Source organism: Bidens hawaiensis, unplaced genomic scaffold (assembly GCF_021521415.1).
Source record: "Bidens hawaiensis isolate Kalapana, Puna unplaced genomic scaffold, B.hawaiensis_p1.1 tig00027194_1, whole genome shotgun sequence".
NCBI classification, from domain to species: Eukaryota; Viridiplantae; Streptophyta; class Magnoliopsida; order Asterales; family Asteraceae; genus Bidens; species Bidens hawaiensis.
The window spans coordinates 210613-237213 of NW_027494394.1; the positions used below are offsets into that span (position 1 = coordinate 210613).

The window sequence follows — 26601 nt, forward strand, 5'->3', positions numbered from 1 at the left end:
ATATAATTAAATCTTCTTGTTATTGTTGTTGGGAAAAAGGTTTTTCCAACATCAAGTTACTAACAACTCGGTTAAGAGTGAGTTAATCAGTTAGTAAAGATACCCAGTAAGAAATTAATTATGAAATATGATGAAATTTGCATAAAAGAAAGAAAAAGAAAATCATATTTTTTATTCCACTTTTAAACTAATTCAAATCACATTAAAACTGATTACCACAGCTAGTCGACAAGTCAAAACGCAAATCCAATCACACCCGTTTATTATTTTATGGCATCAGTATTTGAAGCAAGTTATATCTATATAACATATAAAAATTGTGAATTTCTGTGCAGTGTGATTTCCAAGCAGTATATGCAATTGGTTTAAGTGGAAAAGCGGGACTTTCTCCTGATAATTTAGCCAACGATCTTGGACCGCTTTTCGAGACAATAATCAGATGCATTCCCGGGCCAAAAATTAAGAAAGATGGATCACTTCAAATGCTTGTTAGTTTTATTTCTCACTTTTATCTACTTTTTATATAACCCTCTGTGTCCATTCATCATTATGGTTTATAACTTATCTTTTGGAGGTCACGAGCACTGAATACGATGAACACAAAGGAAAAATAGCCATCGGTCGGTTACATGCTGGTGTTTTAAACAGAGGCATGGATGTTCGTGTAAGTCTAATAATATTTTTTAAGCTCTTGTATAGTGGTTCGTTTATTTTATTTTGAACTTTTCTTGCACCTATTTAGAGTGTTATAAATTCAAATAGTAGAAGCGGTTTTTAGGCTTGTAAAAGAACCGAATGCACACAAATGGAGCATGTTCGTGTTCATTTTCAACAACAAACGATTGAGCACGGACGTTTAAATGAATGGGGGTTTCTTGTTCCTGTTCGTTCCTTAAGAAAATGAACAAGAATTTGGTTGTTCGTGTTTGATCGTTTGTTCAGTAAAAGTTAAATGAACGAACACGAACATGCTCTGTTCGTGTTCATTTACAAGCCTGGTTATTTTCTTAACAATCTTTTGGTCTGAAGCAAATCAATTGGTTTTTTTTTTGTTTGTTTGTTAATATTTCAGATATGCACATCGGATGACGCCTGCAGATTTGGAAAAGTCAGCGAGTTATTTGTGTTTGAGAAATTTTTTAGAGCTCCTGCTGAAAGTGTTGAGGCTGGTGATATTTGTGCCGTCTGTGGTATTGGTGATATTCAGGTAACAATAGTTTTTACAAATAAGTTAATAATTGATATATAAAAACACGCCAAGGCCTTTTAATTGTCTTTTATTTCAAAATGATTAATGTGCTTTCTTTTACTTAGATTGGGGAAACAATTGCTGATAAAAACGATGGTAAAGCGTTGCCTGCCATTAGAGTGGAAGAACCGACAGTTAAAATGGCTTTCTCCATCAACACTTCACCATTTGTAGGTCGTGAGGTATGCCCGTTTACCTATTAGTGAAACGTCTAAAACACCCTTCAACATCTGCCTAAAACGTAAACTTTTCCAATTTTAACAGGGAAAGTATGTGACTAGTAGAAATTTAAGAGAGAGACTGTACCGTGAAATTGAAAGAAATTTAGCCATGAAAGTTGAAGACGGTGAAACCGCAGATACGTTTCTTGTTAGTGGGCGCGGTACTTTACACATTACAATATTAATAGAGAACATGTAAGTTTTTGCTACAATTTATGTTATTTTCCTTTTTTGATAATATATGCCCATAGACTCATTGAGTGAGGTTCATCACAAAACACTAAATTCTTGCGAGGACAAAAAGAACAAACACAGATCATTTATTTAAATTTTGTACTTATTACAGACAATTGTGCATGCTATATACGTAAAAAACTTTCAAACTATTTTTTGGTTTTATATTAACCAATTAATTTTATTATACTGCAACTGAATATTTAGGGATTGTAACATACAGATGACTTGCAAATGTGTAGGTTCTATATATAAACGATATTTTTTCATAATTGTTTTTGAATTTCCGGATATATGAATATACACTGCAGTTCACCATTTTGTTGTATATTTTAAATTTTGTTAAGATTGAAAAAATGAATTATGTATTTTGTTTTGTGTGTTTTCGCAAAAAAACTGGGTTATTTACAAATGACATGCATTTTAGGCGAAGGGAAAATTTCGAGTTCATGGTGGGACCCCCAAAAGTGATTAACAAGAGAGTTGATGAAAAGTTGCTTGAACCTTATGAGGTATTAAATTTTTTATTAATTTGAAGCGTGTGTGTGTTATGTTATAAGGTATAAACTCGTTTAATAATATATGTTTAGATTGCCACGGTGGAAGTGCCGGAAGAACATATGGGTTCGGTTGTTGAACTTCTTGGTAAAAGGCGTGGTCAAATGTTTGATATGCAAGGACTTGGGTATTGTGCATTCAGAATTCTGTTCAACTTTTTATATATATTTAAAAAAAAATGTATTGATTGCAAGCATCTTTTTTTAGCTCTGAAGGAACAACACTGCTCAAGTACAAGATACCAACTCGTGGGCTTCTTGGACTGAGAAATGCAATTTTGACCGCTTCTCGAGGCACAGCAATTCTCAACACAATATTTGATAGTTACGGGCCATGGGCTGGTGAAATGTCGACCCGTGATCTTGGATCCCTGGTAATTACAATTCTTAAAACTAGAGGTGTAAAAATGGGGCGGTTCGGGTGAGTTAGGTAACAATATCAAAATCGGCAGTTTTTAGTTCAGGTCAAAACGGGCTGACTACAAAACGCTTCTTTATTCATTTTTTTGGTTCTATAAATAATTGGTAATTGCAATTTAGAAAAAAAGTAGAGGTTGGGCAGTTCGGGTGGGTGAGTAACAAAATATTGTAACGAGCAATTTTTTGTTCGGGTCAAAACAGGGCGGGATCGGGCTGACTCTTAAAACACTTCATTTCTTTTGAGTTAAATGTTCTGTTTGCACTTTATCACCAGATTGGTCCAATTTTATGTAAATGGGTCTAATGTTTCGTCCATTAGAACCTTTCCAAGTCAAATTACTTTTTTGCCCTTTGTCATTAGATTGACCCGTTTGTAGGCAAATGGGTCAAAGTTGCCACATCACTTCCTCCAATCCTTAAAAATCATAATGTTTAGTTTTCAAGAATCTTTTCGAGTTATAATTACCTTTTTGCCCTCTGTCATCAGATGGACCAGTTTGTAGGCAAATTGCAACGTTTCATTCTTTTTAGAATCTTTACATGCTAAAATGACTTTTTCCTCCTTTGTCATATAGGTTGCTTTTGAAGATGGAACATCAACTTCTTATGCTTTAGCCAGTTCTCAAGAAAGAGGGCAGTTATTTATAAAACCGGGAGCAGAAGTTTATAAAGGACAGATTGTCGGGATCCATCAACGACCCGGTGACCTGGCACTCAATGTTTGCAAAAAGAAAGCCGCAACAAATGTTCGATCAAATAAAGAAGTTTCCGGTAATAATTTGGTTTTATTAAAAAAAAAACAAATTCCATTTCAGCTAAATACTTAATTTTTTAATAATGTTTTATTTGGTATTTGCAGTTGTTCTTGACACACCATTGGATTACAGTCTTGATGATTGTATTGAATATATTCAAGAAGATGAATTGGTGGAAGTCACTCCCAAGAGTATAAGAATGTGCAAGAATCCGAAAATGAACAAAAAAGGAAGGTGAATGTTCATAGAGGTTATATAAATACTGTACGTGTCGGTATAGATTATTATTATTATTATTTTGTTGAGATAATACACGGTTATGTTAAAGTTGAAGTGAGGCAGATAAATGACATTTTTGGAGGTAATTAATGTTAGAAAAGGAAGTAAAACATGTTATGAGAAATGTCTTTGAAAACATTGATAAGGAATAATGGTAATGTTATATTGTGTGTTTTGTAGAACAGAATTTGAGGTTGAGATAGAGATATGAGATAGAGAAGAGACCAAGGTTTAGGCCTTAGGGTATATAGGATTTATATATCAAAGAATGATGGTAATGTCATACTCGGTAAATATTACAGCAACAATCATACCCGGTAAAATTTTACTAACAAAACTATCGGTAAGGGTTCGGGACATGACTTATGATTGGCTTGGTTAGTAAATATTTATTAAATTTCTGAATAATCTTAGAATATTATATTATATTATAGGTTGAAAAACAACTAAAATCCCATAATTACCCGTTTAAACGTTCAATAAAAATTATATGAGCTCACTTGACACGAGCCCGGTGCCCTGCCTGCCCTTATACGTCTTACATAAAATTTTACTAATATTATGCTAAAGTTAATTGATGTTAAAAGTTTTCAAATGAATGAGTGTAAGTTTTTCAAATTTGCTACTTTGAACTCTTTTTGACTAAAATTCAAGATTTTGTGTTTTAAAGTATACAAATATCCTAAATTCATTCATGTGTCTTTGAAGTCATCTTGCAACTTATTTACTTGAATTAAAATATATTATCCAACAACCAAGTCGAAGAATGAGTTATAACTTGTTACGTTTATATCAATATTTAAAATAAACAAACCATGAAATCATTGCAACAACTCATTTATTTTTTATCTATATTAAAATACTTATAATAGGACCACGAATCCTGATTTAATTGAATGATCCAAAATAATAAGTGAGAAAATTACACGATCGGGTATTTAATTTTTTATTATAAATTGTCATGTTCAATGCACAACATGGACGTGAAATGTTATTGTACATTATGCTTGTATGGTTGTACTGTTGACTTTTGGTCAAAATTGACGTTCCAGAAGAAATTGCAAACGTTCATCAGTAGCTTAGGTCAATGATTAACTTACATTCATGTAGACCATTTCTTTCATCAACTTGTTAGGTTTTTAGTTTTGATAATTCTAACATATTTTATAAAATATAATATATATTATTCATCGAGTTAATAGTTCTAGCAAACGGAAGTCCAACCAATGAAATTTGAGATGCATCGACGGCTACGTCAAGGTAATCCTCTGCAGATATCCTAACGAAGGTTGTAGTGTTGTTTGTGTGTAATATATCATTTACTTTGTCATATGTTTTTATAAACTTTTATTTTTAAAGATGTTATCTGGTTCGACCAATTTGATAGGTCCAACCAGTGGACTAGTAATGATATCAGTTAGATATTCAGTTAACATTGGTGTTTTCTTAATAAAATATCGCATTTTCAAAAAAATTATAGTTTGATATTGCTGAAGTAGGGTTTTAAATTGTTTGGATCCTGATTTAGTTTTGTTAAACTTTCCATTGTAATTGTTCTTTTTCCAGTTATTTGGGCTCAGTTTGTTAGTTTCCAAACTTTGTGGATGCTATTGGGGCTTCTATGAGTTCTATCTACTCATTAAGAGGTTCTTGTTTTCCATTTTAATATATTTGGATTAATTTTTTTTATATAATTATGGATGATGCAATTTTAATGTTGCATGTGGATATGGACAACCATAATAAAATCTAGGAAGAAAATATTTTTAAATAAAGTGAAGTTGATGAACGAACCATTGACTTTTAGCAATCACACATTGGTTTCTTGGTAGTCGGATAAGTAGAAGGATTGATTGGTTATTAGTTGAAAACTATAAATGCAACTTAGCAACCATATATTTTATTAAACTATAAATTTGTATTTTATTCAAATGATAATAGCCTTTTAGATGATTTTCTATATAATAAATTGTATAGCCGGGTTGCAAACACACAAACAATGATTTTGAAAACCCTTCTAGTTGAATATATATTCAAAAATATATCGTATAGCCGGGTTGCAAACACACAAACAATGAATTTGAAAACCCTTCTAGTTGAATATATATTCAAAAATATATCGTTATAACGATGATTTTGTATTGGGGTGACGCCCCAAGCCAATAGCCAAGTTACTCTTAAGTTGTTGTCAAACCTTGACAAAAACCACTACGTGTTGTGCTAGGAGACGTTGGGGCGCAAGTGTTATTGGGGCTTGAGAATGTGGGACTGCGATTTTTTTAACCAATCAAATTTATCAACTTACATTTTGATAGAAAAGAAAATGATTAAGATAAAAATTGCGATTTAGTTAAATCATTACGTGTTTTTAGGGGTAAATTAGTAAGAGCATCCGTAATGCTAAACTCACAAACCTCCACCTCATCATGCCACGTTAGTTTCCAAATATCTCTTAAAACTTTTCAATTTTTTCACAACACCAAACCTCCACAAACCGTACTAAAACATTAAAATTATATATGTATAACGTGTGCATATGATATTAATAATATTATAAAAGTCAAGAGGGATGTGAGTGTGATGGCCCACAATACTCTCTGGCCCTAGTTTGCTCATGGACTTGAGCTCGACAACGCAAACTAGTTTGTTCCCCTCATGTCCATGTAAGCTATCTCATTTGGACGCCCTTCAACTCATCAACAGTGGAGGTGCTCTAAGAGCCACCCATACGTACGTGCCTATATATATATATATATATATATATATATATATATATATGATAGTAACGTAATAGTCACTTTTTCATATTTTTTTGTTTAACCACTACATGTAGTGAAGATATTTCATTTACAAATTTAATATAATTAACTAGCATAATACCTTTCACTTTATTGAATCTATGATTTGCAAGCAAAAGCATGTATGTATCGAGCAAACCTAACTTGAATGAGATCTTTCCAACTTTATTATTTTATAATATTATACCATGCATAATAACGCATGTTTTATATTATGAATAATTAATTAATCATTGCTTAATAATAGTAGTTGTTTGAATGGTTTGGAATTTTATAATGATTGATGGAATAACAGGTCCTTACTTTTGGACTTTGTTGGGTGCCAAAGGCTTAAAATATTGATCATCTCACTTGCTACAAAAGATGGCATATTTACATATCAATACATTATATTAGTCTTACTACTATAAGTTTCAATTGTGGCACTAGAATGAACTAAATTCTATAGTTGAAACACAAAATTCATTAATGACACATTTGGATCCCCTCTTATTTTCTAATGTGAACACCAATTAATTCATACTAGGAACTAGTTCGTTCGAACCCGAACTAATTTAGGGTTTTAGCCGATTTGTGCACCTCTAATTCAGCGTAGTCCATAAGAGAAATATATAAAGAAAAATCACGTGTCTCGACAAGCTTCTTTAACTTTGTAAGAGTAAGGTGCTATTTGTATGTGACTTTAAATTATGTTACTTTATATGTGTATCTATCCTCTCTATACTCTACAGTAAGTATGTTTGTTTGTTTAAATTATATCACTTTATGGATAGCTAATTTTCATATATTAATCAGTTTTGCTTGAAGCCTTGATAATCACTTTTATTAAGACATCAAAACACTTTACACTTGATATAAACTATACCGTATTCCACTCGATCATTCGTAAACAATACTCGTCGTTTTGACATATTCCAAATGTTAATATTGTAGTTGATAGTACTATCTTAACTACCATCACGAACCAAGTGTGGTTAAAAAAATTGAGAGTTATTGAGCATCTTTCATTTTGTTATATACCTTAAAAAAGTTAATAAAATGGTTAGCAAGTACCTATATGAAAATTATATCTAAACTTAACAATGACTTATATAATAAACAAAGATCTATGTGAACATTTCTATCCAAACTTGATTGTTTGCATTCTAATTTGTACTTTATATAATTGCATTTTATACTTTATATAATTGCATTTTAGGTAGCAAAGTTGGGCATCAGTTTTATATAACTATAATGTGGACATGTGGTTGAAAATTGCAAGCATGCCCTTTAAGTTATGTATAAACACACATCTTGACTATTTCTAATTTTCGAACTCTCGTTACATACAAGATTCTCATTTATCTTTCGGTCTTAGGTCTAAGGTGAAATTAGGTTTTGTTTGAATAAAAACCGAGACGTGAAACTTTTAGCCTTAAAAAAATCATATTTAGTCTAGGCCCTATCTTAATACAACTCACACCTATAGTTATATTTAGGATTGTACCAATAACATGATCAAAACCAAATCAAATCGAATATGCTTAGCTTAATGTATAAGACCATTCTTTATGGTGGGGGGCATTGAAGCCTCTCCACAGTGACATGTCAGCGCCACGTAAGCACCAGGGGGCATCGAAACCCCAACCAATAATATCCCGCTATGGTTTAATGCCCCACGGGCGCCCATTTATATGTATGTATGTATGTATGTGTGTGTGAGAGAGAGAGAGAGGGGGGCAACTCCACACCCTTACCACGCCGGTCGTTCCAACGATGGGCTCTACTACGCCGCACCACCAAGGGCACCCTTGATGGTGTTCCGCGCCCGAGGGCGCCCGCCATCCACCTCCATCGCGCCCCATAGTAGATGTTCTAGTGACTAACTCTTAATGTTTAGAAGTAGAAGGTCCCCAATGGAAAAAAAGGCTATTTCTCAAAGACTAGTTATGTTAAAACCAAAATATCCTATGTTTGATTTACTCAAAAGTAACATAATAATAAAATAACAATTATAATAACATTAAAACAATATTATGGGCAGGAACAGTCCACGAAACAGCATTGACCCAATGGTGGCTGAGCTGTTGAAAAATTCCTCATTTCATCATCTTCTTCAACACCCTCTTTATTCATCCCACCAAGCTCCCATTTTTACTCACAATTCTTGATCAAGATTCTTGCTTTTAAACCCATAATTTCAAGATCCAATCAATTCACCAAAAAACCCATTTGACCCACTTCAAATTCACAATAACCCATTTCAGTTTTCTGTTTCTTGATCACAAAGCTCCCATTTTTACACCTAATTCCTTGATCAAAAATCTTGATTTTCAAAACCCTAATTTCAAGATTTGATTTTTAATTGAAAACCCTTTTGACCCACTTCAGTTAACTGTTTCTTGATCATCAAGCTCTCATTTTTACACCCAATTATTGATCAATAATCTTGATTTCAAAGCCCTAATTTCAAGATTTGTTTTTTAATTGAAAACCCTTTTCAGTTATCTGTTTCTTGATCACCAAGCTCCCATTTTTACTCATCAAAACCTTAATTTCAAGATTCAATTTTAACCCATTTCAATTATCTTGTTTCTTGATCATAAACATGGGTAATTGCTGTGCTGTACCATCTACCACCGATACCTATTTCGAAACCAATAAAGGGAAAAATAAGCCAAACCCATTTGCTCTAGACAACGGCGGTTCGATCCCGACTGGGAATGGGTATAAACCTTATGTTTTAGAGAACCCAACTGGGAATCAAATAGAACAAACATATGTGCTTGGTAGAGAATTGGGTAGGGGTGAATTTGGGGTTACTTATTTGTGTACTGATAAGTCAACTGGTGAGGTGTTTGCGTGTAAGTCGATATCGAAAAAGAAGTTGAGGACTCGGGTTGATGTGGAAGATGTTCGGAGAGAAGTTGAGATTATGAAACATATGCCTACACATACTAATATTGTGAGTTTGAAGGATACTTATGAGGATGATAGTGCTGTTCATTTGGTTATGGAGTTGTGTGAGGGTGGAGAATTGTTTGATCGGATTGTTGCGAGAGGTCATTATACCGAACGGGCGGCTGCAGGTGTCACGAAGACTATTGTTGAGGTTATTCAGGTGAAAAGTTTACCTTTTTTTTGGAAATTTTGATTAATATGTGGTTTTGTTGATGTTACTAAACTGATTTTTAATGTGGTTGCTAAGATTCTTGTCATATATGTCATGAATATGATTAGTTGCTTTTTTACGAACTTTTTAACTGCAGTCTTGGTTGAATCTGATCTATGATACATATACTTAATTGCTTTACAAGTTAAAAATGCTATTGTGTTCTAATAGTTTTGACTTTTAAGATTTGTTTCTTTGTTTTCTAACGAGATTAGGAACATCTTGTTTATACAATTAAAGATAATCTTTACAAGTTTTTTGGTCTGAAATATGATAATTTATTTAATTGTTTTGCGAAATAGAAAATTTATGGTACCTGTTTATGGGCATCGTGTTCTTGGTTATGCTAAGAATCAATTCTTTGTTTTCCATTAATAAAGAATCTCTTGTTGTTTCTTTGAAATCGTTCTTTTTGAGTGTTATGTCTGAAATGTGATTTATTTTTATTTACTTAAATTATTTTACAAACTTGAAACTTTATGTTATCCGATTGTGGGCCTTGTGTTTTTGATTATGTCATGTATTATTCTTTTCCTATGAGCAAAAGAAGATCTTGTTTTTTAAACAGTCATTCTTTATAAGTTTTTGGCTGAAGTATCATTAATTCACTTAATGTTTTGAAAATAAACAAAAGTTTACATTACCACTTTTTAGGAATCGTTTTCTTGATTATGTTAAGATTCTTTTTTTTTTCAATGAGAAAAGATCTCGTTGTTTTTCAATACGTATCTCTTTGATTTCATTTTATTGCTTTTAATTTGTTTTTTTAATTTTATTTCAGATGTGCCACAAACACGGTGTTATGCACCGTGATCTTAAACCAGAAAACTTTTTGTTTGAAAACAAGAAAGAAACCGCAGCCTTAAAGGCTATTGATTTTGGGTTATCTGTTTTCTTCAAACCAGGTAAACACGATTGTAGCTAATGACATTTATATGATCATTTGTCTTTTTAGTAACACATTTACATTAAACTAATATATTTATTTTTCTTTATCATTTTTGCAGGCGAAAGATTCAATGAGATTGTAGGTAGTCCATACTACATGGCTCCTGAGGTCCTAAAAAGAAATTACGGCCCTGAAGTCGATGTATGGAGTGCTGGTGTAATCCTATACATATTGCTTTGTGGTGTCCCACCATTTTGGGCAGGTCGGTTTTTTAGTTTTTACATTAACTTGCATGTGACAAAATGGGTGGGTCGGGAGGGTAGGGTAACAGTTGGTAATGTGTTCGTGTTGGAGCATGTAACTATAAATACGGATCAAAACGGGTCCGGTTGTGCTGACTCGTTTGGCCCGTTAGGATAAATAAAACCCAAATCAACCTTATTTTAATAAAAAGATTCTGTATTTATTTTTGACTCATTCCACTTTTAACTGTATTCTTATAGCTTCCTTGTTTGACCCGTTTTGTATAAATAGAACCTAAGTCAACCCTTTTTTAGGTTAATGGGGTGGGTAAATGGTTGAAACGGGTTCGGGTCAGAACGAGTAACTATAAATACGGATCAAATCGGTTTGGGTTGGATTGATTTATATTTTGTTTATTTCTTTAATAAATTGTTCATGTATTAAATGTGATCAAATGTATTATATTATAAAAAATTCTACTCACTTTTGTTTTTTAAAATACAATTTGAGGTCACTTCGACACATTCCGGTTTTTCATAAAGTTTTTAAAATTTATCCACTTGACCCATTAGTGATAAAGCATAAATCAAAGTCAGCCTTTTTCTAGATAAATGGGCTATAATTATCACCTATGCATTAATTATTCAGTTGAAAAAAAAAGTACCAAATTCATGCCAAAATTCAACATTTTTTTCTTAGCAACATTAATTATGTAACCGTTATAGAATATTGATAGTATTGTTGTCGGTCCACTAGATTTTTAAAATTTTATTCATTATTGGAAGTTATTTTAACTAATATATAATTAAGCACTTTCAAAAAGAATATGTACTGATTTGTAATTAATTAATTATATGTTTTAAAATATATTTTGTTTTTGCTGCAGAAACTGAGCAAGGAGTTGCACAAGCAATCATTCGATCGGTTGTAGATTTTAAAAGGGACCCTTGGCCCAAAGTATCTGATTCTGCAAAGGATCTTGTTAAAAAGATGCTAAATCCTGACCCGAAATTGCGTCTTACTGCTCAAGAAGTTCTTGGTAATCTAAAAATCCTTACTTTTTGGTACAGGTGGCCAAATGGGCCCTATGGTTCATGGGCTAAAACGGGTCCTTTTTGCTTTATGGATTAATATGAGTCCTATTTGGTTCACGGGTTAAAATGGGCGCTATATGGTTCTCGGGTTAAAACGAGTCCTATTTGGTTTATGGTTAACATGGGCCCTATTTGGTTCACAATTTTTAGTACCAAATTTTTCATTGTTTTATAAACAGGGTGCCGAATATGATTATAAAAATATTGTTATTTCACTGATAACATTATTTGGAAAGATTATTTGGTAGATTTTCGGCCTGTGTTCTGTAACTGTTTTATTTTTATTTTTCTATTTAACCTGTAAAAAAACACAATTGACCAATTCTTATCCTTTTTTGGTGTTTTATAAAAAGTTAAAAGTTTTAATATTAATTTTTTTTTATTACAGATCATCCATGGATACAAAACGCCAAAAAGGCTCCAAATGTTTCTTTGGGTGAAACCGTTAAAGCAAGACTCAAGCAATTCTCAGTGATGAACAAGCTCAAGAAACGAGCGTTAAGGGTACATTAGAAATTCATTATCCATTTCTTTTTTCGTGGATGTTATGAGAAAATCTTTTTGATTATTATATATATTACAGGTGATTGCTGAACATTTATCTGCTGAAGAAGTTGCGGGAATAAAACAGGGATTCGATTTGATGGATACTAGCAAACAAGGGAAGATAAACATCACTGAGTTGAAAGTCGGTTTGCAAAAACTTGGTCAGCAGATCCCGGATGCGGATCTTCAGATACTTTTGGATGCTGTAAGTTTATATATGTTTTTAGTGTGTTATTGATTTTAGAGTGGATTAACTTGTATAACCTTTTACCTTTTTTGTGTTCTTTTTGTTATTTTAACACATTTGAGATAAAACATAGCCCAAATCGACCATTTCTTAAGTAAATGGCCTGAAATTGCAACCGCTAGAATCTTTATATCGGAAATTGTGTAGTAACATTTAATCTTTTAGAAGACATTAATTATATAATAATAAAATATATATATTACAGGGAGACGTTGACAGAGATGGGTACTTAAACTACGGAGAATTCGTTGCAATTTCCGTTCACCTGAGGAAAATGGGCAACGATGATCATCTTAAAGACGCGTTTGCATTTTTCGATCAAAATAAAAGCGGATATATTGAGATTGATGAGCTAAGAGAAGCCTTATCTGATGAACTTGAGCCCAACAATGAAGAAGTCATTGCTGCCATTATTCATGATGTTGACACTGATAAGGTTTGTTTGTTTGTTTGATTCATTCATTTTCCACATATTTTATTATTTTTTTAATGAAACTAATTTTTTCGACTTGAGTTCGTAATAATCGGTTTTACCCTGTTTGGAAGAAAGTGGTTCTGATGAATATGGTTTAAAAGTTTAGTTTTTAAATGCTGAAAAAAACATCTGGATTAAATTATGCAAACAAGATTACAAGAATGTCATTTTAATGATTTTTTAAAAAAGTTAAAAGGATTTAATCAAGGAAAAAAGACTTTTTATTTTTAAAAAATAAAATTCTGTGACTTTGTCGTTACGTTTCGATAGTTAAAGAGGTTTTCGACACATTTTAGATATCAGCCTACATTTTTATACATCTTAAATTTCATATTTTAATGTAAAAAAACAGTATTTATAGTTTATGGAACATAAAATTTCATATTTTAATGTTATCTATATATTTTATAAGAGTTGATTATCTATATATTTCATAAAATTTCATATTTTGATTATTTATTGTCACGTAATCTATTTCAAACGCTCTCTAAAAAAAGAAAAACCGATCCAACGTTCGTTTGAATTTTGCAGGATGGAAGAATAAGTTTTGAGGAATTCACCGCAATGATGAAAGCAGGACCGATTGGAGGAAGGCCTCTAGACAATACTCACGAGAACGTTACAATAATCTTAGCTTGAAGTTATTCAAAGACGGATCAATGAACTTAAACTGATATATAGGGAACATAAACACAAATTTCTGGTGACCATAAACTTTTATAATATTATTATTGTTGCTATTAATGTTCTTGTAATATGTTGTTGGGGGTTATTCATTTCATTTTTCGTTATGTTTCTGAAATGCAAGGGTATTATGGGGAGTAAAATAGTGTTTTCTTGGATGTAAATATGTATCTTGCTTATGTAATTTGTGCAAAGTACAAAAAGATGAGTTGTAAGTTATATTATGGTGTTTTTTCTTTGCGTTTGTCGCGTGTTTTCTTCGAAATTTTAATCGTTGATCGAACATTTTCTTTATGAATGAAAACTATGAAAGTTGTAAGAGTGGTAAGTGACAGGGCATTATAAAGTAGGATCTGCTACACTAGAACTTGCTTTGTAGTAATTAAATTTCGCTGACATGTTTACGAAAGCGTTTGACAAAACTAGATTTCAAAACCTTGTTGAACTGAATGGGATGATCAATCCCGAGTAACCGTGTTTATATCTTTATTAAAAAAAAAAAAAAAAAAGGTCACTATCGCTTAGAATTATGTCGGTTGCCTCAGTTTGAAGGACATATCTTCGGATATGTTTGGTCCTCATTTCTACTTATTGAATATAAGGATAGCCATTAACCAGATGACTGAAAGTGACCGGGGCGGTTTATGATGTGTTTTTATTCTTTCGCTGAAAATTAGTCTATCATACTTAGTTAGAAGGACACATACTTGTATGTGGTCGGTCCAGCTGATCCATTGGATCTTCGGGATAGCCGTTTACCTGAAAACTTCAATTTGATCGGGGCGATTGAAGTTAAAAATTTTTACGGGAGATGAAATTATTTTTCAAGTCTACTACTTCGTAAGAAGTTCCTTTACTATGTTTAACAGAAAATTGATCCAACCTTGGAAAGTGATAGATATACTGATTCTGTGTGCTTAACTAGTGAAGTTATTAGGCCTAAAAGACTTTAGAACAGTCATTGTATGTCATGGTAGCTTTTTATGGTGCGTAAAAGTAGAAGTGATACTAACTAAATCTACTCGATTTTACGTGGAAACTTCTTAACAATTGTGCATGTCTCCATATATATCTTTCCGAATGATAGGCAGAAAAGCGATTACCCAGTCATACACGAGCCCGTGAGTGTTCTGATTCCCGTGAAGATAGCGTGTCAAGAAACTGCAGTGATCCAGATTCGGGACTTGCAGTAGTTTATCTGAAGTTTGTGTAAATACTTAAAAAAAAAAATAAAAAAAAATAAAAAAAAAATAGTTATTGAGACATTATAGAGTTCATAATGATAAGACTTCTCAATCAAGATGCAAGATAGAGAACGGGATTAAGAGTCCAAAGATCGAAGAGTTCCTACTATTTAATCAGACACTACGGGTCGAGGTCAACTCGGGGTGACTTGGGGAAAGCCAAATACGCTTTGAGAATAGATAGGAGGCATCATAATCTCTGAGTTGTTGCCCACTTAAGTTTTGAGCTTAATTGAACCGAACCCATATCACAGAAATGATGAAAACCATTTTAAGTTATTACCTGCTTACAACCTGTTTCTTTATGTCATAATAAAGCTGAACACGGATCTGTGTGACAGTCACGTAGTTAGTATGATTCCTGTTCGGATCTTTTCTAAAACATAGTAGTCCCTATCGAGACTGAAATTTGATCCCGTGTACTTTAAATTTTAAAATTTTTCTACTTATGTAGTTGTATGATTTTATATCTGGTTACTTGGTCTTGATCGTATCATTTAACACATTAAAGGTTGTTTTAAAACTTAATTGCAAATTGTTCAAATTATGGGGTTTGTTTTGAAATTTTTTTTAATTCCAGCGAAGTTGAGCATAACTTCGCCATTTTTTGGCGAAGTTATCCATAACTTCGCCGGAACAACTCTGACCCTATATAAAGAAATTCATAGGTCAAACTGGTCCATTATTTTCCAAAACTCCAGCGAACTTATCTATCAAATCCCTAGGTGAACTTATCGTATACCTGGGCGAACTTCATCTCAATCTTTCTGTATCAAATCCTCCAGCGAACTTATCTATCATACTCCACTATTCGGGTACTTAATCAACCCGGGGTATGTGCCTGCTCGTGGGGACGAGTTTCGGGACCCGGCACCACAACAGGCAGGAGCACCTCAAGCTATACCTGCTGCTCCTGTTGTGTCACCGGAGGAGAACATAGATCTTGACGCAGAGTTTGGCGGTCAGGGATTTTTTGACATGGAAAGCGTTGATCCAGAGGAGAATGTACAGGTCTCGGTTGAACAAGCTTCGGGTGTGAATGTTACTAGGGCAGCTACAACGGTGGCTGACTCAGATTCTGATGATGAATTGACCGAAGCGAGACGGATTTTGGTAACACATGAACGGACTCATGGGAAAAGAAAGAGAACTGATGATGATAGTGAGTCAGACTATGAAGAAGAAGTTCAACAGTTGATCCGGAGATCAAGAAGGGAACGGATAGGTGCAGGATCGGGAGCCGGTGAGAGCTCGAGGGTGGTACGTTTCACCCCACCCGCACTGTCCGGTATGACAATGGTTCCCTCATCATTATTACAGGTTACAAGGCCAAGCGCCACGGACATTCCCGTGGTGGCTACCTCATCCTCATTTGGCCTTCCACTCACTTCATTTCAACTATCGGCTCCGGAGATTGTCTCGTTGCCACCTCCAACTCTTACTCCAACGCAGGTCGTGGCACATTTTATTGAGTCGATGGTTGTGGCCACTGCAGGGTTATCGGTGACGATATCACCTGCGGTTACGTCTACTTCTGAGGTCCCGGATACATCGGCAATCCCTCCTCAGTACACTCATGATATATCTTATATGAGGTTTGATTTCGATGCAACCCTATCAGACTCTGAACGAATAGCAGCACTTGAACGGGTCGTGGCAGAGCAGTCAAGGATTAATCTTATCCAGACCCAGGCTATTCAACGCCTAGTTGCAGAGAATCAGATGCAGTCGTCCCTGCTGGTAGAACATGGAAAAATCATAGATGCTCTGAAGGAGTTCTTGGCATCTCAGGGGGAGACGAGCTGTAAAGGCGATGAGTTGAGGACCAAGAGGAGAAATGATTGAGACGATGATCCCAATGCATCGAAAGGTGCAGGTGGTGAGTTGCCAAGAACTGTACAAGCTCTTGGGACTTCCACAACTCAGGGGGAGTCGACAACTGCAGCTGGTGGTGATGATGTGGTGGTAGTGGAGGTTGATGAGATGGATGATGACTTTATGTGTGATGATGATGTATTACCGAGTGATAAGATAGAGAAAATTGGTGAACAGATTGTGATTGATGATGAGATAGAAGAGGGAGAGATAGTAGATGTCACACCCTCAAAATCCACTCACGGAGTTTTACCGTCAGAGGGTGTGAACTGGCAGAATCGGAATCATCAGTTATAATCAAACCATAAAAACGTTTAAATGCAAATAAGTGCGGAAGCGTAAAAACCTTAATTCAAAAGTTGCGTCACGCAGGACGACTTAAAACCAAAGATAACTGTTAAAAATAAGTTTGCAGAATAAAAGTGTTTTCATTTAATGCATGCTCCTAAACCGCGCGCCCGTCTCGGCTACCTGAGAATAACATACTAAAAGTGTCAACACAAGGTTGGTGAGTTCACAAGTTATATAAGATAAATCGTTTAGCGTTTGCATTCAGCGTTTACGTTAAGTGTTTTGCGTAACCACGTTACGGCGTTTAAGCGTTTTGCGTAACCACGTTACGGCGTTTTGCGTTTTGCGTAACCACGTTACGGCGTTTTGCGTTACCAGATAATGTTATGTCAAATTATATATCGATAGGTAGCTAATCTATACAACAAGTATTACTAAGTGGTTCGACACCGAAGCTGACTGTTTATCAAGTGCCCGTCACCAGGTCAATCCAGACCATGGTAAGTGTTAGCCAAAATTACACCCACTCAACCTCCAGTTGAGCTTAGCGTCGGGTGGGGTTTGTCAAACCCAGTAGTACTACTCAACAGTGACTCGCTATTCTAAATATTAACCGGTTCGATGTGTGGGACTTCAAATGTTAAATTTGCCGCTTAGTCTTTACAAGTGATATATAATTTATAACAAAATCTTAAATATGCGTTTATCTCAAAAATGCGTTTATCGGAGTATGTTATCTCCCCCAAGTGAAAAACGTTTGAAAACAGTTTAAGAGTGGGGTAAGTGAACTCACTGTTTGCGAAGAATATCCCGAATTAGATCACCAAGTGATGCGCGTCGTAGAAACTCTCTAGCGTTCTAAATAACAAAGAGATTTTTCTAAGTATCGGTATTTTTAACGAGTCTCTAGACTCGGCACATAATACCTATGCACGTAACATGTTTCGTGTTTCGTTTTGTGAATCGTGTGTGACTTAAACAAGTACAATTGTGATACGATACGTGAGTGAACAATTACTTTTGTGTCATGTATTAATAACATACTTTACTAGCAATTATCCCCGTAAGGGCATTTTGGTCAACAAATAACAATTACTAGCCATTATTCCCCATAAGGGCAATTTGGTCAAATCATGGCAATCAATTTGCAACTATTCCCCGCAAGGGTATTTTGGTCAAAACATAACAATTATATAAGAAATATCATATTTCATGCATTTATACACAACTCAGCAGCTAGTTTCACTGTGACAGAATTTCTACTTGAAAGATTGTACTATTTCACCGATCATATCATCTCAATTAATTCACCAAAAATCACCACTGAAACATACATGTCTTAGGTTTCCAGAACATATTTTATCTTATTTTTATTCCATATAGATTTCTCATAATGATCAAAACACTACAGTAAACTCATATCAGTCAGATTCATGCGCAACAGAATGTTATTTGCAATTCCCGTTAAACGAAAAATCCAATAAATGCAAGACCACTTGGGTTTGGTTCCTAACTCAATGAGTCAACTTCCAGAAGTGGAACCAACCCAATTGGTCTCGTAGTTCATGAGATATAACATTTACAACATAACCTAACAGCAGGTCTAACAGCTCAGCTTTGCACAACGTTTTTGTAAAATCATAAAAGTAAACTTCTACTTGTCCAAAAATTACAAACTTATACTTTATAGAAACTAGACTCAACCTAGTTTACTGCAGTACCCACAATCTCAACCAATTTTCACGTTTACACTTCGTTACAGTCACTTAAACATCGTATACACATTCTGTCCAGAATCTGTTCACATCAAAACTCAACAATTTAACTATCTATGGACCATAAATCAATCATATAACATGCTAGACACTACAACCACTATCCATGCATATCAATTACACCATACATACAAGATTAGGGTTTGTGTTTTAACTCAAATCAAAGACAACAATCAATCAAGCAACAACATCAATACTAGTTATCAATCATCATGAATTCAACAACCATCATGTTAACTCATACATACATATAAAAATCGGCTGCCTAGGGTTCTTAATTAACCCATTAAACATCAAAATTAAACAACAAGAAGGTAAAGGATGATCAATTATACCTTCCTAGCACCTAGTTCTTGGATTAAACACTTGATTAGGGCTTGTATGTGTGTGTGCTTGTGGACGGCAGCCAAGAGGGAGCAAGGGAGGGGGCCGATCGGAGCTTGTAGGTTTATAATAATAAGTTAGGGTTAAGTGTTAAGGTTATATTTATAGATATACAAGTTACACTCTAGTCCCTCTACTTTCAAGTGTTGTTTTTCTAGCCTAACTATCTTGTTTTCGTCTTGAGTTAACGTTTATAATCATGTTATCACATAACACATAAGTCTAACACATAATTATCACATAATTATTGTTTTGACGTTTTTCGTTTATTTATCAATCGTTTGCGTCAACTCGTTTGCGTTTCGGTGCAAATCCCGAAAGACTACACATGTAGTAAGTGTTAAGCGTCATTTAAACCCTAGTTTAAATGTAATGATGTGTGCGTTATAGATTCAATGATCTTAAAGTTTGAATTGACGGAGTTGAGTTAACGGAGTTAACCTGAAATTGACGATTGTCACATCATTCCCATGTTAAAGAATTTTCGTCCCGAAAATTTGAGTCAAGTCGTGATGAGAGTCTGAAAGAGTAAAAAAAAATTTTTCAGTTTGTCATATCATCCCCTAGTAGAAAGAAATTTCGTCCCGAAATTTAATTCACACCTCCGGTGATGTTTGACGGTTTGCCGGGTTTCGCGGTTTTCGGTGTTTGGTTAGCCCTTCAAAAGGTGAGGATACTTTTTCATCATTTGATCCTCGCGTTCCCACGTGAACTCCGGTCCACGTCTCGAGTTCCAACGAACCTTAACGATTGGAATTTTGCTGTGTTTGAGCGTTTTGGTTTCCCAATCCAAAACCTCGACTGGTTCTTCAATGAAACGTAACTGTTCATCAACTTGTAGTTCCTCCAAAGGGACTACTTGGGATTCAACAGATAGGCATTTCTTCAAATTTGATACGTGGAATACATCGTGTACGCCACTGAGTTCTGTTGGTAGGTCCAGTCGGTACGCCACCGGGCCAATGCGCTCAGTTATCCGGTACGGACCAACATACCGTGGGTTGAGTTTGTTTCGCTTTCCAAAGCGAACCACACCTTTCCAAGGTGAGACTTTGAGTAACACCCGATCGTTCACTTGAAATTCGAGAGGTTTTCGGCGCTTGTCGGCGTAACTCTTTTGGCGATCTCGTGCTGCTGCCATGCGATTTCGTATTTGAACAATCTTTTCCGAGGTTTCGAGTACCAGTTCCGGACCAGTGATTTGGCTGTCACCCACCTCTGCCCAGCAGAGTGATGATCGACACTTCCGTCCGTACAGCGCTTCAAACGGCGCTGCCTTAATACTTGCGTGGTAGCTGTTATTATACGAAAACTCTACCAAGGGTAAGTGGGGTTCCCAACTTTTTCCGAAATCTAAAACGCAATGCACGCAACATATCCTCCAGGGTCTGAATAGTCCGTTCACTTTGCCCATCCGTCTGAGGATGGTATGCTGTACTCATATCGAGACGGGTGTGCCCAGTGCGCTTTGCAGCGACTTCCAAAAGTGCGAGGTGAAACGAGAATCTCGGTCGGAAATGATCGAGACAGGCACTCCGTGTCTAGACACCACTTCTTTCATGTATACGCGAGTCAGTCTTTCCATTTTGTCTGTTTCCTTAATTGCTAGGAAGTGTGCCAATTTAGTCAACCGGTCAACGATCACCCAGATGGTATCGCATCCCGTCGGTGTCTTAGGCAAACCCGTAATAAAATCCATTGAGATGTGCTCCCATTTCCACATTGGGAGTTCCGGTTGTTGCAGTAGACCAGATGGTTTCTGGTATTCTATCTTGACTCTGGCACAAGTCAAGCATTTGCTCACGTTGGTGGCAATGTCGGCTTTCATGTTCGGCCACCAGTAAAGTGCCTTTAAATCATGATACATTTTGTCTGAGCCAGGGTGGATAGAATATCGGGACTTGTGAGCTTCGTCCATCACTAGAGTTCTCAACTCTCCGTATCGTGGAACCCAAATCCGGTTCTCAAAATATTGGACCCCGTCCGATCTGGTTTCAAGTTGCTTGTTCATGCCCCGCATGAGTTCCGATGGGAGATTTTCATCCTTCAAAGCTTCAAGTTGCGCATCGCGAATCTGATCGGGTAAGCTGGCATGAATCGTGAGTTGCAATGCTCTCACCCGTCTGGGTTTATCTGTTTCTTTTCTACTGAGGGCGTCGGCCACCACATTGGCCTTGCCAGGGTGGTACTTGATGGCACAATCGTAATCTTTAAGCAACTCGACCCAACGACGCTGTCGCATGTTTAGCTCCTTCTGATCGTAGATATGTTGGAGACTCTTGTGGTCGGTGTAAATGGTAAACTTGGTACCGTACAAGTAATGCCTCCATATCTTAAGAGCAAACACCACAGCTCCGAGTTCCAAATCATGGGTCGTGTAGTTCTTCTCGTGAACCCGTAGTTGTCGAGAGGCGTAGGCTATAACCTTCTCGAGTTGCATCAGCACACAACCGAGACCTTGTATAGATGCGTCACAGTGTACCTCAAAATTTTCCGTTCCCTCGGGGAGGGCTAAAATAGGGGCGCTACAAAGCTTGGTTTTCAACAGTTGAAAAGCGGATTCTTGCGCGTCACCCCAGTTGTACTTAGTGCCCTTGTGGGTCAAAGCGGTGAGGGGTTGAGCAATTTTTGAAAATCCCTCCATGAAACGCCGGTAGTAGCCGGCCAGTCCTAGGAATTGTCGCACCTCAGTCGGAGTCTTAGGTGCTTCCCAGTTTTTGATGGCCTCTACCTTACCGGGATCGACATGGATACCATTCTCGTTGATCACATGTCCTAAAAAGTGAACCTCGCGAAGCCAAAATTCACATTTCGAGAGTTTAGCATACAGTTGTTCCTTCTTCAATAGTTCCAGAATTTACCCTTAAGTGCTCTTCGTGGTCAGTCTCGTTCTTGGAGTAGACGAGAATATCATCGATGAAAACAATCACGAACTTGTCGAGGTACGCCTTGCATACTCGATTCATGAGATCCATAAATACGGCTGTCGCGTTGGTTAGGCCAAAAGGCATAACCGAAAACTCGTAGTGACCATACCGTGTTCTGAAAGCCGTCTTTGAGATATCTTCTTCGCGCACTCTCAGCTGGTGGTAACCGGATCGTAGATCAATCTTCGAGTAGTAACTCGATCCTTGAAGCTGGTCAAACAAATCGTCAATTCGGGGTAAAGGATAACGGTTCTTGACCGTCACCTTGTTCAACTCCCGGTAGTCGATGCACATTCGGAAAGTCCCGTCTTTCTTTCGGACAAACAAGACAGGGGCTCCCCATGGCGATGAGCTAGGTCGGATAAAACCCTTATCCAACAAATCTTGCAACTGAAGTGGACAACTCCTGAAGTTCCGCCGGTGCGAGCCGATACGGGGCTCGTGCTATGGGTGCTGCACCGGGTGTCAACTCGATTTGGAATTCGACTTGACGAATAGGAGGGAGTCCGGGCAAATCCTCTGGGAAAACTTCCGGGAAGTCTCGCACAACAGGTATATCTTCAATTCGTTTCTCCTCCGCGGGTTTCTCAACAATCTGCGCCAAAATTGCCGGATAACCCTTTCGTAGATACTTCTATGCCTTCATAAGGGTAATGACGCTGGTGGTCATGCCGCTTCTCTCGCCTCGGACCGAAATGATCTCGCCGGAAGGGGGTGGTAATATGGACTATCTTATCATGGCATATAATCTCCGCTCGGTTCTCGGATAACCAGTCCATGCCGACAACGACATCGAAACTACTAAGCGTAAAAGGAATAAGGTCGATGTCAAAGACATGACCTGACAGTTTCAACTTACATCCCGCAAGTATATGAGTTGTTACTACAGTTTTACCGTTAGCTAATTCAACAGGAAACTTAGCGTCTAACGGGGTTGGAGTAAGGTCTAAAAGTTGGCTAAAGGCTTTCGACACAAAACTCCTATCAGCTCCAGTGTCAAACAAAACAGAAGCAAAACAATCGTTTACAGGGAACTTACCAGACACCACATGCGGATCATTGCGGGCTTGACCCGATCCAATCACAAACGCTCTTCCTTTGCCATTTCCTCCACCATTACTGCCACTTCCATTACCCCCATTGTTGTCATTCTGTTTCAGCTTGGGGCAATCCTTCCGGAAATGACCTTCCTGCCCACATTCAAAACATCCCTTAGTTGTCATCGGTGGCTTAGGAGCACCCTTTGCCGCAAGGTCTCCTCTACACTCTTTCGCTGGGTGACCTATCTTTCCGCATCTTTGACATTTGACACGGTCACACTGGCCAACATGATGATAGTTGCACCTGTTGCACTTTGGATATTTCCCAGCATATCCGCTCGAAACCTGCCCGCTACCGTTGTTGTTGTTGTTGTTGTTGTGATTCTGAGTGTTAAAGCTCCGAGTGAACTCGGGCTTACGGTAGTGTTGTTGCGGTGGGAGGTTCGAGGATGAAGATCTGGTGTTGTCAAACTTTCTCTTCCCGCTGTTCGGGTTGCTGTTACTGTTACTGTTGCTGACGTGGTCATTACTCGGGTTGTCACGGGCTTTAGTGGTCGAACCCCTAGGTGGTAACGCACCTTGGGTCACAGCCTGATCCGTCAGTTTGTGAGCTAAACGGATCGCTTGTTGGATCGTGGCTGGTCTGGAAGACGTCACCATGCCCTGAATTTGCGGTGCTAAACCATCAATGTACATTTCTATCCTCTTGCTCGGCGGATCCACCATCCGCGGACACATCACAGCCAACTCGTGCGAACGAGTAGTGTAGGCTTCGATTTCCGAGCCCACCATCTTCAACGACCAAAATTCCGACTCTAACTTCGAAATTTCTTCCCTCGGACAGTACTCCTCTCGCATCATGCTCTTGAACTCCTCCCAGTTCATCGCGTTAGCCAGTTCCAACCCAAGGATCTGGACGTTTGAATTCCACCAAGTGAGGGCGGAATCCTCAAGTGTCCCAGCAGCGAATTTGACCCTACTGGCAGGGGGGACAATTACACATCTCAAAGGCCGACTCGGCCTTCTCAGCCCAACGCAGGAAGCCTATAGCTCCCTCAGTGCCCTTAAACGTACTGGGCTTGCAGTCAAGGTAGTTCTTGAAGGTACACGTTCCACTCGGACCTCCAGTTTGATTCTGTACGTGTGCGGCTAAGGCGGCCGCAACATGGTCATTCAGCAGAGTTTGGAGTTCAGCTGCAGTCATGCTGATGTTACCACGTCCTCGTCCAGCGTTTCTTCCAGCCATTTCCTAGAATCACCGTATAAAATGTTAAACATGAATTTTTCTTTCATATACAACACACCATACATGTAATAAAAGATAGGTAAGAAAGAAAATAAGAAACAACATCGCATCACAACCACATATTAGTCTAAAAAAAATTCATGATTAAAACCATTGTATTCGCTACAAAGTATTTCCAATCAATCCTAAAAATCATAGAAAAATAATAGTTCGGATGGAGACAACCCCTCCATCTAAGTGTCATCATTACTAGATGTCGTCATCTGAGGACACCTCTGAGTGTGCCTCCTCCTCAGCCGGTTCTTCTTCAGGTTCTTCTTCGGGTTCCTCCTCGGGATCTTCCTCGGGATCTTCCTCAGGCTCCTCTTCGGGATCTTCTTCAGGTTCTACTTCAGGCTCTGCCCCAGGCTCGGCCTCAGGCTCTGCCTCAGGTTCGGCTGCGTTTTGAGCAAGTTGCATTTGTAAGACATCGCAACGCTCTAACGCTATCTTAATTCGGGTCCTTGCTTCTTGGAGTTGCTCTTGCAAGTCTATCATCTCAGCTTGCATCTTCATCATAACCTTCATTTGTTGCTCACTAGTCTCTTGCATATCTTTCATTGCTGCTGCCATGCGGGCAATCTCCTCCTTAGTCTCGGTTCCGTCTTTAAACAGTCTGGAAACGTTCTCTCTCGTGTAGCGCATGTAACCCACATCACGCTCCAAACAAGAAACGACAGCTGCGAGAACTCGCTCTACAGGTTCGGTTATGGGTGGTAGGGTGTTGGGATAAGCAGGATGGTTCGGGTGAGGCAACGGGGGAACTTGTTCGCGATAGACCATACGTCTGATCATGTTAGGGTACCAATCCCAGCTAACGTCGTTTTCGTAAAGGCCTCCGGATAGGAGGGTACCTCTTCGGTGCGGGAGCTTCGAGTTCCGGGACTACGCGGGTGGTGGCGAGGCGGTAGGTAACTGAGGTTGCTTCCCGTGAGCATGCGTCATCGAATCGGATGATGATGAGGGTGGCGTCGACATTCCTACAGGTAAGCCGTGTATGCGCGCGCGTATGAGTGAAAATAGGTAAAGAGATAAGATTTCAAGACTACACAAACCTATGCAGTGCGTATCATTATAACTAATGGGTCGTCGCGGTTATAGTCTAGTATGCATGCAGCTTCTAGTTCGCTATAACCAATGGCTCTGATACCAATCTGTCACACCCTCAAAATCCACTCACGGAGTTTTACCGTCAGAGGGTGTGAACTGGCAGAATCGGAATCATCAGTTATAATCAAACCATAAAAACGTTTAAATGCAAATAAGTGCGGAAGCGTAAAAACCTTAATTCAAAAGTTGCGTCACGCAGGACGACTTAAAACCAAAGATAACTGTTAAAAATAAGTTTGCAGAATAAAAGTGTTTTCATTTAATGCATGCTCCTAAACCGCGCGCCCGCCTCGGCTACCTGAGAATAACATACTAAAAGTGTCAACACAAGGTTGGTGAGTTCACAAGTTATATAAGATAAATCGTTTAGCGTTTGCATTCAGCGTTTACGTTAAGTGTTTTGCGTAACCACGTTACGGCGTTTAAGCGTTTTGCGTAACCACGTTACGGCGTTTTGCGTTTTGCGTAACCACGTTACGGCGTTTTGCGTTTTGCGTAACCACGTTACGGCGTTTTGCGTTACCAGATAATGTTATGTCAAATTATATATCGATAGGTAGCTAATCTATACAACAAGTATTACTAAGTGGTTCGACACCGAAGCTGACTGTTTATCAAGTGCCCGTCACCAGGTCAATCCAGACCATGGTAAGTGTTAGCCAAAATTACACCCACTCAACCTCCAGTTGAGCTTAGCGTCGGGTGGGGTTTGTCAAACCCAGTAGTACTACTCAACAGTGACTCGCTATTCTAAATATTAACCGGTTCGATGTGTGGGACTTCAAATGTTACGTTTGCCGCTTAGTCTTTACAAGTGATATATAATTT

The 26601-nt window shown here is 37.4% G+C and overlaps 1 protein-coding gene and 1 pseudogene across 3 annotated transcripts in view; both read left to right on the top strand.

The window, feature by feature from the left end:
* LOC143574948 (putative elongation factor TypA-like SVR3, chloroplastic) overlaps positions 1–3801 on the top strand; it is a 32884-nt gene extending 29083 nt beyond the window's left edge. For both annotated transcript variants that reach the window (XM_077059440.1, XM_077059439.1), the window contains exons 5-14: positions 336–488; positions 575–664; positions 1073–1207; positions 1315–1431; positions 1514–1665; positions 2132–2216; positions 2295–2389; positions 2470–2635; positions 3257–3452; positions 3541–3801. In XM_077059440.1, coding sequence (XP_076915555.1) covers positions 336–488; positions 575–664; positions 1073–1207; positions 1315–1431; positions 1514–1665; positions 2132–2216; positions 2295–2389; positions 2470–2635; positions 3257–3452; positions 3541–3674 — 1323 coding nt within the window. In that variant the 3' untranslated portion in view covers positions 3675–3801. The remainder of the gene's footprint in view (positions 1–335; positions 489–574; positions 665–1072; positions 1208–1314; positions 1432–1513; positions 1666–2131; positions 2217–2294; positions 2390–2469; positions 2636–3256; positions 3453–3540) is intronic.
* A 5248-nt stretch (positions 3802–9049) lies between these two features.
* Positions 9050–14086, top strand: LOC143574949 (calcium-dependent protein kinase 32-like; annotated as a pseudogene). The gene is made up of 8 exons (XR_013142683.1): positions 9050–9613; positions 10446–10569; positions 10672–10815; positions 11683–11835; positions 12279–12394; positions 12474–12641; positions 12889–13119; positions 13690–14086. The product of XR_013142683.1 is annotated as a calcium-dependent protein kinase 32-like (transcript).
* The last annotated feature ends 12515 nt before the right edge of the window (positions 14087–26601 follow it).